The following is a 13471-nucleotide window of genomic DNA, read 5'->3' on the forward strand; positions in this document are numbered from 1 at the left end:
TATTTGAATTGTAACGGTTATATTTGAATTATAACGGTTATATTTGAATTGTAACGGTTATATTTGAATTGTAACGGCTATTTTTAAATCTTAACGGTTATATTTGAATTGTAACGATTATATTTGAATTGTAACGGCTATTTTTAAATCTTAACGGTTATATTTGAATTGTAACGGTTATATTTGAATCTTGTATTTGTTTGTTTTCCTTATGTTAGCCATTGTCATGAAGTAGTGAGTATTTTCAGAAATGTCCAAATTTGTATCAGTTGTTATGAATTCCAGAAATTTCATAATTAGTAATATGATTGTTATAACAGTAGAGGATATTTTAAATTACTACATAATCAAACTTTAAATGCATTATCAAAGTTTAATTTCCTTGCAGTTTCTGGGTTAGTTGGTGTGGAACGCCGTCTTCTGCCATAAACTTTAGGTGTAGTTCCCATCAACGTATGCCATTTCTCGATGTTTGTCTTGTACAAATCAGCATATGGTGCAACCAAAGGGTCTCTTGTCCCTAGCCAAAAAGGATCAATCGGTGGCATCGGTGCATCTCACGATGGTACTCGACAATGCAATCTCATCCAATGGAGATGGTAATTAACGATCCACAAAACACCATATGGCCTCGACACTTGGGCTGTGGGCCTTAGGGGTAAGTATGTGCTACAATTCCAATTACGAAATTCTCCAACTTCATCCTGGGCGATGACACAAATAGTCCAGTTAAACAACGATGCAAAGACAAACAAATATTCCCCGTACATCCAATGGTTAGGCCCACATCCTCCACTGCCAGTAAACTCCATCCGTCTCAATGTCTCCTGGAATCTGGTAAGACCCATAGGCAATGCACAACTATCATCAAAAAAATCCCTGTAGACCTCGTATGCCTTAATCTCCCGAATACCCCACTCTCTCATGACTAAATGGTCACTTTCCCGACCCCGCGCAGTATGCGAGACCACCCGATAACCACAATAACCATTATTACCGACATCTACCCAACCATCAAAGAAATCCCGTACTTCTTCAGGGACCGCATACTTTTTAGTCCAAGTTGACAAAAATCCCTTAGTGTAGCCGGACTCCAACGGTGCACCAACCGGTCCTTGATCAAAATCACCCACCATATGTTGAACAAATGTCGTCGCAGGAGTAGAAACTTTCACAGCCTTCTTCTTTGCATGCTCAAATCCCGACTTGTTCCGGGTAGTAGAACCCCTCGGTCTCCTTTTGGGGTTTTCTCTAACAGGAGGTGGTTGAACTTCCTCGTCTTCCGGGTGAAGACCATCTCGCAATTTCTCAATGATTACCTGTTTTTTAGCCGGGTCACAAGTTCTAGCTTCTGCAAACAGCTTCTCCAACTCATCATCATCGGTCTTGGGTGTTACACCAACATTGTCGTACTCCAATGTCCTCCAAAAAGCGTGAACATCTTCAAGATGGACCCTCTTACCCGTTTTTTGCAAATGGATCAATGCACAAGCACAAGGTAATCAATGAGTAACCCTTAGCACACATCCACAATGCTCTTCCAACACATTTCCGAGCTCTATCCCTCTCTTAATATCTTCTTCCATTATCTCAATGGCATTGATAGACACATTTCCTTGCAACAATGAAAATACACGATCTCCAATTCGCGGCCTACTCCTCGAAACCTCTAGCTCATATCTAATCTTCGAGTGTTGCGCTTCAAGCATGGAATGAATACGGAACCACATAGTGTCAAGGTTTAGGTTATTACTCTTCAACCAAGCTTTTAAAAGTGAATGGGAGGACTCTACTCGGGAAGTGGCCATGTTTCCGAGATGAAAGTATTGGTTTGTATAGCAGTTCACGAACTTCTTCCTATATTTACCCCATGTACTGATCACATAAAGCGCCATCTCTTCCCACTTTTCACTAAAACATTCCCAAGCGCTCCTAAACTCATCAATGGTGGATGCATTGATCACGCGGTCCTAACCGCTTTCTGGACTGTGCATTATGATATCTTTGTACCACATCAAATTCTCCTTTGAGAGTGCTTGTTTCTCCACAGCACGGTTAATGTGCCAACGACACAAAAGGTGAGGAGTGCTCGGATGAAGGGACTCAAGAGCGGCGATCAAACCCATCTCCCGATCAGTGACAAAGGTAGAAATAGATGAACCCGTACAACTTAGTAGCTCCCCTAATCTCATCAACATCCACCCATAATCGTGTTCCGACTCTGACGGAAGGAGCACCGCATCAATTAAGAAGGAAGACCCACACGGTGTTACACCAACAACCTCAACAAGAGCAATTTTGTAAACATTTGTCTTGTACGTCGAGTCAATAAGAACCAAATGTGGATAAGCACGAAAGAGTTTAACCGCTTCCGGATGAGCCATAAAAACATGACTGAGCTCCTTTGTCTCGGAATCTGTTTTGTGCCATTCCACATAATTAGCAGCAACGGCTACAGCCAACATTTGTTGAGCGGTATTCCGTGTTCCTCTAATTTCACGCCGAAACTTGTTAGCCGCACTATAAATTTGGGCGCTTGTAGGTTGGGGTTTATCGGGAGTTCTTTGATGAAGACCATTTTTAATATCTCTTGGGGGAATCGACGCCCGGACTTGTTGCCTCACGAACTCTTTCTCTTCGGCATTCAAACCAGCAAAATGCCTATGACCGTCTTTGTACTTTGTTACTTTGTGGTTGTGATATCCACCTTTCTCCGAGGTCAAAATGTTCCAAACAATCAACTCCTTCCCATTTACATCATTAGCCCGGTTCTGAACGGCTCGAACCCGAAACAAACAATCACACTTAGTTGTCCCTTTCTTCTTAGGCTTCTCGGGAATATCGGGATCGATCTTGTTTCTAGTTCGGCCGTACCTTGAACAACGAAAGTAAGAGCCTAGCAACTTGGGTTGTTTACGATTTTTGGCCCCATTTGATGCTTTTACTAAGGCAAACCCGTTATCAAAAGCTATTTTTTGAGCCCACTCAAACGCCTCATCCCGACTCGCAAAACATGTAACCGTCTCAAATAGGTGGTTGTAATTAACATCGTTTCCACCAAATTCCTCAAATGAATCCTGTTAAAACACAAAATTAATAATGATTACATGCTAAAATATGTAAAAATACCTAAACTTACGAAAAAAACTTAATAAAATGAAGAAAAACCAATTTAATAGTCTGAACCAGGAGCGGACATTGAATATTCAAGTCCATCACCATGACAGACGTGAACATTCAACGTCCCAACCCAGCATGGACGTGAATAGTGCACGTCCCTCCCCATGATGGACTTTGAAATTCAAAGTCTGTCCATGGTGGACTTTGAAATTCAAAGTCCCTATCCATGACGGACTTTGAATATTCACGTTCATGTCCATGATGGACGTTGATTATGCACGTCCCCATCCATGGGAGACTTTGAATCTACACGTCCCTCTCCATGAGGGACTTTGATTTTCTACGTCCTAATTGACGACTACAACTATTTTCGACGGGTTTGGGCGTGTTTGTTCCATTCATCCTAATTCTATGAAGACTTAACATGTAATTCAATATATCAACTTAACATCTAATTCAATAATCATACTAATTCGATTGAAATGAAAATAGATTGTGTAATTACGTACCTCAGATTCGTTGTTAGCATTTGATGTGGATTGCTCGTTGTTTGACATTGAATCGTTGTTTTGTTGATGTGGATTGTTCGTGTAGTTCTTCAACCGAGTTAGAACATCTTTTTTTTTTTTTTTTTTTTTTTTTTTTTTTTTTTTTTTTTTTTTAGTGTTGTTTGCTTAGGAGAGAATTGGGTAGAGAGAGGAAGAGGAAGGGTAGGAGGCGTCTTTTTAATGAAAAGCGTCGGCGATTTGTTATAAAACGTCGACGACGTTTTATAGCCCTCTTTGAGAATTGTATTTGCGAAAAACGGTGATTATGCATACATATGGGCCAAAGCTAAATCGAAAACTAATTTTAATGGTAAAAGTTGAAGTAATACGATAAAATAACTAGACCTGATAATGAGTGACCCAAACCTGACCCGACTCAAAAGGTTAGGCTGAGCCCATATGATCCAACCCGATAATGGATCGACTCGAAAGGTTAGGCTGACCTGATATTACCCAAATCCAATAAGACTTGACCTAAACTCGAACCGACCGAACCATTTGCCACCTCTTGGACTACCCTCTGAGGCTATGACCCTATTCATCCATCCATCCATCCATAATGTAGATAGCAGATCCGTGGAGCATTTATTTGTGGAAAAGCAGCATCTAAAAAACACAAAAACTCCGTATATAAACAGTAAAACAACAGACGTTAAAACAACACCATAATCCAGTTATCCACCACGCCCACACCTCTCTCTCAGTTTCTTCTTATTCCTTTTCTCTCTCACTCTTGGCATCTTATTCTTTCTTCTTCCCCAAATTTTCATTTAATTCATTACTAACATGTTAATTTCTTCATACAAGAATACTTACGTTTTCATTAATTCAATATTAGGGTTTTGATAATTATCGCCTTAATTCTTATTTCAAAAATGCTTCCATGGGGTGGGATTTCTTGTTGTCTAAGTGCAGCTGCTCTTTATGTTCTTGGAAGAAGTAGTGGCAGGTTTCTTTTCTTATTTTCTTCCGTCCCTATCATTTGTTTACTTTCTTTTCGAGTATTTTGATTCTCATGTTTTTATTTTGTTGTGATTATTCAGAGACGCAGATGCCCTCAAATCTGTCACTAGAGTTAACCACTTGAAAGATTTGGGTAAGCTCTTTTTTATGTGCTTCTATTTAATTTAGGGCAGGTAATTGCCACATTGGCTACCCATATTGATTAAACTGCTTTGACAACCTTTTGTATCGTCATATGCTCAGTACTCCCTCCGTCGTCCCGGTCATTTGTTTACATATTCCTTTTACGGGTGTCTCAGTCATTTGTTTACTTTTCTATAATGGGAATATTTTTGAAGGTAATTTGATCATTCACATAACCTATTGTCCACTTGTCACTCAACAACAATACCCCAAATGGTCCCCTTCCATCTTCTTGGTCTTAGTGCCAAAACTAAAGGTAAACAAGTGACCGGGACGGAGGGAGTATCTTTTATTGTAAATTGTCAGTTGAGCACGAATCTCTGCATTCGCTGCGGTTGGGGTCAGTGTTATACTTGTTACTTGTGGGTATTATGGGTAGAATGCTATAGAAGGATAGCATTTTCGTGGGCTTTTAATTATTTATCTGTTCATTCATCTTGGATGCGGGGCTTAATTTTTCTCTTCTTCTTTTCGTAACTATCCAGCAATATTGCTAGATGCCGCGTCCAAAGTTTTACCATTGGTTGTCTCTGTTTCTGGACGAGTTGGTTCTGACACGCCCATTAAATGCGAATACAGTGGTCTACGGGGTGTCATTGTTGAAGAAACGGTATTTCTCTTTGCCATTGGTTTTCATACTCAAAATGAGTTACGGTTCCAAAGTAAGGAGTTATTATTGTCTATTGCTTGCTTATCTCAGGCTGAGCAACACTTTTTGAAGCACAACGACGCTGGTTCATGGGTACAAGATTCTGCACTAATGCTATGCATGAGCAAGGAGGTCCCATGGTACCTGGTAATAGTTTAATTCGTAGAAGCCTGGAACTGTTATGTAGGAAAACACATTTTTTTTTCTTTTCTTATTTCTTTTTCTGTGGCAATGTAATAATTTAATGATGTTTTTTGTTTGTCTTTTTAAGGATGATGGTTCTGGTCGTGTTTATGTAGTTGGAGCACGAGGTGCCACTGGCATGGAACTGACTATTGGGAGTGAACTGTTTGAAGAGTCAGGTCGATCCCTTGTACGTGGGACTTTGGACTATCTTCAAGGTCTTAAGGTACTCCTCTTTCCAAAATCAAAATAAATGGAGATGCTACCTTTTCTTATATTTTCTGACAGCAACATTACTTTCAGATGCTTGGTGTCAAGCGTACTGAACGTGTTCTTCCTACTGGGACACCCTTAACTGTCGTAGGTGAGGTATGAAATGATTATTATTTTTTTTTATTTGGATGGTACGGTCCTTGGTTCCTAGTTTGGCTAAATGTTTGAATGAATTACATTCTTGTTGGAACTTGTCTTCTCTTCACTCGCTTGAGCTATTAGAACATGCTTCATGGAACGAGGAAACAAGTCTTATACTCTTATTGACATTGACATTTAATATTCTTCCTCTATCTATGTTGATCAAACCCAGGAGTATCAGCACTATCAAGAAATTTTGTATGGGTGATCCCCATTTGTTAAAGTTATCCAATACTATTACGTTGAATTTTTTTTGTTAATGCCTTCTCATGTAACTTCCAAGCCTTTGAAAATCGGAGTGTTTTGCTTATTTGATTTTCCAGTAAGTGTTGTGCTGTTCTTCGCATGCGTGATAAAGACTTCATAATGAGCTACTGTGCTGAAGAGTTAAATGACTCTTTGTTGGTGTAACTGGGTATCTGTTTTGGTCATGTTAGATAATTTTCATTTTGCTTTTGTAAATGACCCTTGCCCCTCACAGCCTCCCTCTGCTGATTTTATCTTCCTCTGGCAGGCTATTAAAGATGATGTCGGAACAGTTCGTGTTCAAAGACCTCATAAAGGGCCTTTTTATGTTTCACCAAAAACCATTGATCAGCTTATTGCAAATCTTGGGAAGTGGGCGAGGTACTTTGTAAACAAATTCATCTCTCTTTACATCGTCCCATACTCACAAAGTCACATCCCCAGGTATATAATGTGTTTATGTTTCAGATGGTATAAGTATGCCTCTTTTGGGTTCTCGGTGTTTGGAGTCTATTTGATCGCCAAGCATACACTTCGACTTATACTGGAAAGAAGACGCCGTTGGGAGTTGCACAAACGGTATGTTGCAATGTTAACCCATTACAATTTTCTTATCATCAAAGTATTTTGATCATAAAAATGGGCTATAGGTGTCTTCAGTTGTGTTAAACTAGACAGATATCCTCATATACTAAGAATTGCTCCATTGTATTTGTCAGGTATACTATAGTTCGATGAAATCATCATTCGCTTAGAGTAGATAACTAGCTCAATTACTGGCTGCATACAGTATGAATCTGTCTTTTTTGCATCATGTGGTAAAAACAGTTACCAGTTACCTCATAAAGGGCCTTTTTATAGGCTTACTAGACTGAGCCTTAAACCAGACCTGCACTTTTAAATTTGAAGTATTAAGGAATAGTTTTGTTACTTAGTTTTTTTTTTGTTTTTCGAAACAACCTTTGATGTTGCTGTCTTGGGACTTGGCCACTCAACTCCTTCAACTCATGTAGGGTTTTGGAAGCAGCAGCAAAAAGAACTGGGCAAGCTGGCGATGGTAATAACTCATAGCACTGACTTATCTTTATTCATGTCTCTTTGTCTTTTCAGTGTTAGTAAATTAGCTCTGCTCCTCGTTGATTCAGATGTGAAGGATGAGAGTGGATCAGAAACCGCAAAGAGAGATGGTTTGATGCCAGATCTTTGTGTTATATGCTTGGAGCAAGAATACAATGCTGTATTTGTTCCGTAAGTCCATATTTCATACTCCCTTCTCTTTAGTTGCTATGTTTTGTTTTTATATAAAGTCACTGGAATAGATATATTTGGGTGAAGGGTGCATGCTGGAAGGACACATATTTGGGCTTCTATTATCCTGAAATACTTAAATGTAGATGGACTGCACAAGAGATAAGAAAATTGGAGGATAGTGTTGTTAATAAAAAAAAACATTTTTTTCTATATTCCGTTCCTTTTACTTTTACTTTTTTTTTTTTTTTTTTTTTTTTTTTTTTTTTTTTTATATATATATATTCTTTGTGAGAAGCATTTTAATCAAAAGTAATCACATGATTGGGACGGAGGGAGTATCAGCTACCCAACCAACATGTTGATTCCAGTGGCATATTTATTCTTGTGTTTGCTTCTCGGTTCAGACTTCAGAGTCAAAAGCGAATTATGAGTATTCTCTTAGGGGGAATTTGGTTGGCAAAGGGGTATGGGAATGGAATAAAGAAAGGAAAGGAAAGGAAAAGAAAAGGATACCCTTTGTTCCTCATCCTTGTTTGGTTAACATATGTAAAGGAATGAGATTAAAACACCCAAAACCAACCACCACCACTCCTTGCTCTAAAACCACCTCCATCACCAGCCATACACCTTCTGGCGCCGACAGCTGACACAATGGGCCGTTCCCTTCCCTACCGTCGTCTCTTTCTCCTACCATACATTGAAAATCATCTCACCCCTAAAAACACTACATCTTGTGTTTTTGGGGGTGAGGGGGTTGATTTCCAACGAGGGGGAGTGAATTTTTGGCGTTTGTAGTGGTTGTGGGAGGTGGGGATATCGAGTGGTAGGGGGAAGGACACGGCGAGTGTTGTGCGGTGGGAGTGAAGCGAAGCCACCGACATCAGGGCATGGGATAGATCTCTGGCGGTGGCATTGGTGCCGCGGGGTGGTGTTGGTGGTGGTTTGTGTTCGGTGTTGGTGATGTGAGTGAAGGGAATGAGGACAGGGTATGGGATACCTTAGAAGAGCAGGGGAATGGATTTGGAGGTATGAAGGGTAATACCCATTCCCAAGTATGGGTAAAGGGAATGGAAATTTGAAACATCCAAACAACAAGGGATGAAAGAATTCCATTTGCTTTCCCTTTCTTGTAGCCCCCAACCAAACGCCTCCTTATTACACTAAAAGTTCTTTTGAAATAGATGTGATTTTTAAAGTGTTTTGACAAATGTGAGTCCATGATAGTTCGGAATGCATAGGAATTGGTTAAAATGTTTTGACTTCCTTGTTGTTATCTGAATTATTGTAATCCTGAAATTGAATGCGTTGACATTTGCATTTTTCTGTTTGAGGGACTACCTTGGTGGTGTTTTGAATGGAGGCTGTGGGTGTGTGTTTGGGATTTCGAAGGTGTGGAGAAGGAGGGTTGACGAGGGTGAAACAGTGGTGGTGGGGCGGCGCGGGCTCTGACGAAGTCCACGGCGAATTGGCGGCTACCGCTTGGGCATGGGCAGTGGCGGTGGTGGTGCATGAGAGTGTTCATGGGTGGTACACTAGTGAGAGGTGGGGAAAGGGAATCTCATACCCTTGGGGGTGGGGGGAATGAAGATGTGAGGGAATTGGGGTAATGGGAAGGAATGGAAGGGGGAAAGTGAAAGGAAAAAATAGTAAAACAAACATCAACAAAAGGAATGAGGGGATATGATTCCCGTTTCCTTTCCTTTAGAACCCCAACCAAACTCCCCCTAATACTGATTATAATTGCGGTAACCTAAACTAGATCAACTTTACGAAATATTTCAATTGAAAAAATCTTGAGATAATTTTGCACGACAAAAGAGAAAATAAAAAGAAATTACTGTTCAAAGTTGGACAATTTGATTTTAGGATGTTAAATGGTCATTAATTTGAACAACATTGGTATATTATTGGTGATGCGTCGCTCCTCTTTCTCTTCTTTGGCGTCGCATTTGGGGATTTGATAATTGAACTTTTATGTTCCGGAAGTTTAGTCGTATAGACTGATTTCAAGAAGAGTTGTTTGTTTCAAGTTATGGCTGCGTTTGTAGCGTAGTATTTAAGTGTTCCTTTCGGTCATGGTCGTGGTATGAGCTGTCATGGCTGAATATCAGTAAATGCGGCCAATTATTGTCTTGAAATGCCGTTGATGGTAATAATCTTCAAACCATTTAAGAAACAGTTGCTTTTTAATTGTATACCATGTTACTATGCTACTCTAGTCTTGCTAAGAAAACATGGTCTTCAAAATGGTGTGCAGGTGTGGTCATATGTGTTGTTGCACAGCTTGTTCGTCACATCTATCAAACTGTCCACTTTGTCGACGACGCATTGATCAGGTAGTTAGAACCTTTCGTCATTGAAGCTTGGCTCTTCATTTTATTCCGCATTGACAAGCAAAGATCAGTCCTGGGCCTCCTGGCCTATGGAATGAATCACTTATTTGAAGATGGTCGTGGACTGACTTTTAAAGTGTCTTTTACGAAGCAGTTTTATAGTAAAATATTTTAAACTGGGTGCTAATAACATCCAATTTTACAATGATGTTCACGTAAAAACTGCAGTATCAATTATTTTAGGAACTATCATATGTTGTCTCTCTATGTAAATAACATGCACTTTTACAATTATGTTCACGTAAAGGTTGCATTACTACAACCTATAAACTTGTCTCATTCCCTGTCCCATCCACAAAAAACTGACATGTGGCAGGAAAATAAAACAAAGACAAAAAGTCACGTGCAATGGCCGAGCTTTCCCTGCCACGCACAAACCAAACCAGTAGCGGCGACGGCGTCGATTCCGATTCCGAACCCGACTACCTGCTCCTTCTCCTTCGTGCTCCATCTCAACACCCACCACCGATAGCTACTCCTCCATTTATCACCCACGACCAGAATCAATCGTGCTCCTCCTTGGGTCTATGGTGGTTCGACTGATGACCAACACAGAGCAGCGGCACCGCTTCCGCCGCAACCGAGTTCGGACCAAGCACCACAACTGCTGGTCCTCTGACTCCAACCCGACAATAGCACCACCACCCAGATACACCTCCGTTCAACCACCAGCAGTCCTATTCGCGCCTCCCTTGCGCCTTTCACTTGCTCCCGACAACCGCCACTGATTCTCATAGCAGCACCACCGTTGTGCTCCGTCAGGACAAATACACACCCGCTTCTCCGTTCGCACCCACCAGCAGCCCTGTTCGCACCACCTCCGTCACTGAAAAACCACCATTTAAATCATCAATTCTGAACTTGGCACCGAAACTCGAGACCATTTCGTCGCACGGTGGTCTGGTGGTTGAAATCTGGAATTTTTTCTTGTGATACAATGAGAGAGGGGGAGGAAGACGGAGTGATGGACTCATAGATGAGTGAAGAGATTGCACGTGACTTTTTGTCTTTTTGTTTTATTGTTTTGCCACATGTCAGTTTTTGTGTGGATGGGACAGGAAATGGGACAAGTCTATGGGACAGGTGATCCGGACTGATTATGTTCACGTAAAGGTTGCATTACTACAACCTATAATTTAACTCACATTATACCGAACTATGGTTGGTCTTCTCAAATTATACCGAACTATGACACCCATTATCTCCTAATAGAATTGCAATTTTTTTGACCTGAAGTAGCAGGTTAAGTTCATTGACGGTCTCATCTTTGCTTCTTTCTGGAGTAATTATTATTCATCTCCGTCCTCATACCTGCAACTTTCCTTCTTTCTCCTCTGTCCATTAATTTTCACCATTTTCATTTTCATTAATTAATTACCGCCTTAAGTTAATCAATAATCTCAAATAAGTATCACTCAAATCAATAATGAAATCTATGTTTCATATCACACAAATCTCATACCCATTAATTGGTAACCCTCATTTTCCCATCTCAAACCCAATACCTAGTAACCCTCAATCAACGCCTCCGACCAGTCTACCTTCCGTCAACTTTAGCCTCTACCCCTCTCACCTTGGCCGATCTACCCCTAATTTCAGCAACCATAACCAAGTCCACCAATCTAACGACAATTACTCCTTATTTAAACTGTGATTATGTCGGCGGAACTTCCAGATCTAACTAATGGTGGCTAAAGGTAAAGAAGGTTAGCAGGCTGGCAGCAAAGGATGTCGCGGTTAAATCCAATGATAATGGAGTTGATGATTTATGCCGGTGGTAATGGTGTTACATCATTAAAATAAGGATGATATGTGATTTATGTAAGCACCACCAACAACTCTAATTTTAATGTGATTGAAAATTCAGTGTAGATAATGTGATGGGAGTTTGACTACTTTTTTTGGTGCAAAATGTAAACCTCTAATTAAAATTTTGTTTTTGAATCAAATATCAATGACGGAATATTTTTGACAATCAAACTTTTGTATGTCGGGCTACCATTGAATCAAGATGAGGACGATTATGTTCTGCATTTCGTTGGTGTTTATGGTTGGATTTGCAGTTGCAAGTCTAATTGTTTCACACATCATTTGTATATTTTTCATATATATTTATATTTATACAAAAATTTACATTTTAGCAACAAAAAAAAAGTTATACTAATAAGGTGATAATCATAGAATGTGATTATGATGATGTTTGTTTGTTAATGGTGGAAAAGGTGATACTAATGAGAGTTTTTAAAAAGATGACCTGATAATTAGGTAGTAAGTCACCCAATTCTAGTATGAGAAGAGAGGTTAAATAGTTTGTTTTATTCTGAAATTAAATGAAGTTTGGAGTATTTTGAGAATATCCCTCATAGTTTGTAGTATTCCTATTAAATAACCCTTACAATTATGTTCACGTAAAGGTTGCATTAGCCAAGTATTTTGTGTAAATTTCTTATTATGATTCTGATACTAAACCAAAAGTCCTCTTTTTGATTTATATTGTGAATGACTTGTGGATTTTAGTTTTTTCCCACTCGTTCGGCGGGAAAACCAACCTGACCCTAAAAAAGAAACAAATTCGAGACAGAATAGTAGAACCTGAATATGGCTTCAAACATGATTGACTCGATTTGATTCGAATAGAACCCAAACTTTGTTGAAGCTAACCTGAAATAACCCAACCTGAAACCATCGACACCAAAATGACCCAACCCAAATGACTCTAGGGGACTCGAGATAGATAGTTTGAAATCACATTTAATATCATCGTATGCGAATTTTGAGAACTCTTTGACTTCTTATTTCTTCTGTTATTTTCTTGTAATTGTTGCCAATAAAATCGTTCTAATCTCAATTTGAGTTTTGGCGTTTTTCTCTTTTTCGGTATGCTCGTATTCGGGTCAGATTGGGTCCACTAAGTGTTGCTTAAGAAAAACGGAGAGTTTAGCCAAAAGAATTTATTAACCAATATGCCGATAACGTTACTTAAATCACGGTCAAGCTTGTTTTTCATGTACTCTGTCATCAAGTTGGTTTTTGGTCTATTTGTAAAGGATTGGGAAAATAGTTACATTCCATAATTTGGTTAGCTGATGAAATAAAAGGTCTACTTGTATTTCAATAGTTGATGGTTGGAGAGAAGCTCGGAAAGAGAAGGTCCTTAGCAAACTCAGTATTTATATACATAAATGCAATGTAATCATTTTTCAATTTAAGCCGCATGTATATAATTTACACGTGTTTTTAGAAGGAAACATCTGCTAAAACCTAAAATATATAAATTCCTTGGATATTATTAGTGTTTGAAAAAGGGAGCCATCAATTAAAAAGAAGAAAATAGAATGTGATCCCAAGACATCTTTCTTTTGAAAACTTGTACCAAAAGTTATGCTTTCTAATGGACACATTTGGTATCTACCTTAAAGAGTATCGTCAAAATTGTTCTTCTCAATTTTCAACATTACGTAGTTGTTTTCCACCACTAGCATAAATTCCCACTCATCCCTTCTTACACCAATCATCATCTT

General features: G+C 39.3%; 3 protein-coding genes across 5 annotated transcripts; 1 reads left to right on the plus strand and 2 right to left on the minus strand.

Moving 5' to 3' along the window:
• Positions 1-347: 347 nt before the first annotated feature.
• On the minus strand, positions 348-1895 carry LOC141649291 (uncharacterized). The gene is made up of 3 exons (XM_074457985.1): positions 1515-1895; positions 623-1457; positions 348-520 (listed from the first exon to the last, which is right to left on the minus strand). Exons 1-3 carry the CDS (start codon positions 1893-1895, stop codon positions 348-350), a joined length of 1389 nt encoding a protein of 462 aa, XP_074314086.1.
• Positions 1896-1970: 75 nt separating this feature from the next.
• LOC141649292 (putative protein FAR1-RELATED SEQUENCE 10) lies at positions 1971-3677 on the minus strand. The gene is made up of 2 exons (XM_074457987.1): positions 3630-3677; positions 1971-3077 (listed from the first exon to the last, which is right to left on the minus strand). Exons 1-2 carry the CDS (start codon positions 3675-3677, stop codon positions 1971-1973), a joined length of 1155 nt encoding a protein of 384 aa, XP_074314088.1.
• Positions 3678-4240: 563 nt separating this feature from the next.
• Positions 4241-12449, plus strand: LOC141647754 (E3 ubiquitin-protein ligase SP1). 3 transcript variants are annotated; one of them, XR_012545821.1, is made up of 12 exons: positions 4260-4617; positions 4712-4764; positions 5300-5424; positions 5515-5610; positions 5735-5872; positions 5950-6015; positions 6575-6687; positions 6775-6885; positions 7320-7363; positions 7452-7554; positions 9815-10197; positions 12365-12449. XR_012545821.1 is itself a non-coding variant. In XM_074456075.1 (11 exons), the coding sequence occupies exons 1-11, from the start codon at positions 4544-4546 to the stop codon at positions 9915-9917; spliced, it is 1026 nt and encodes a 341-aa protein (XP_074312176.1). In that variant the 5' UTR covers positions 4241-4543; the 3' UTR covers positions 9918-10206. The 3 variants fall into 3 exon arrangements, 2 of the variants coding, with proteins under 2 accessions (XP_074312176.1, XP_074312177.1); XM_074456075.1 differs by lacking the exon at positions 12365-12449 and having other exon boundaries at positions 4241-4617; positions 9815-10206; XM_074456076.1 differs by lacking the exons at positions 7320-7363; positions 12365-12449 and having other exon boundaries at positions 4279-4617; positions 7417-7554; positions 9815-10206.
• Positions 12450-13471: the final 1022 nt, after the last annotated feature.

The sequence above is a fragment of the Silene latifolia genome, chromosome 3, assembly GCF_048544455.1.
Source record: "Silene latifolia isolate original U9 population chromosome 3, ASM4854445v1, whole genome shotgun sequence".
Lineage (NCBI taxonomy): Eukaryota > Viridiplantae > Streptophyta > Magnoliopsida > Caryophyllales > Caryophyllaceae > Silene > Silene latifolia.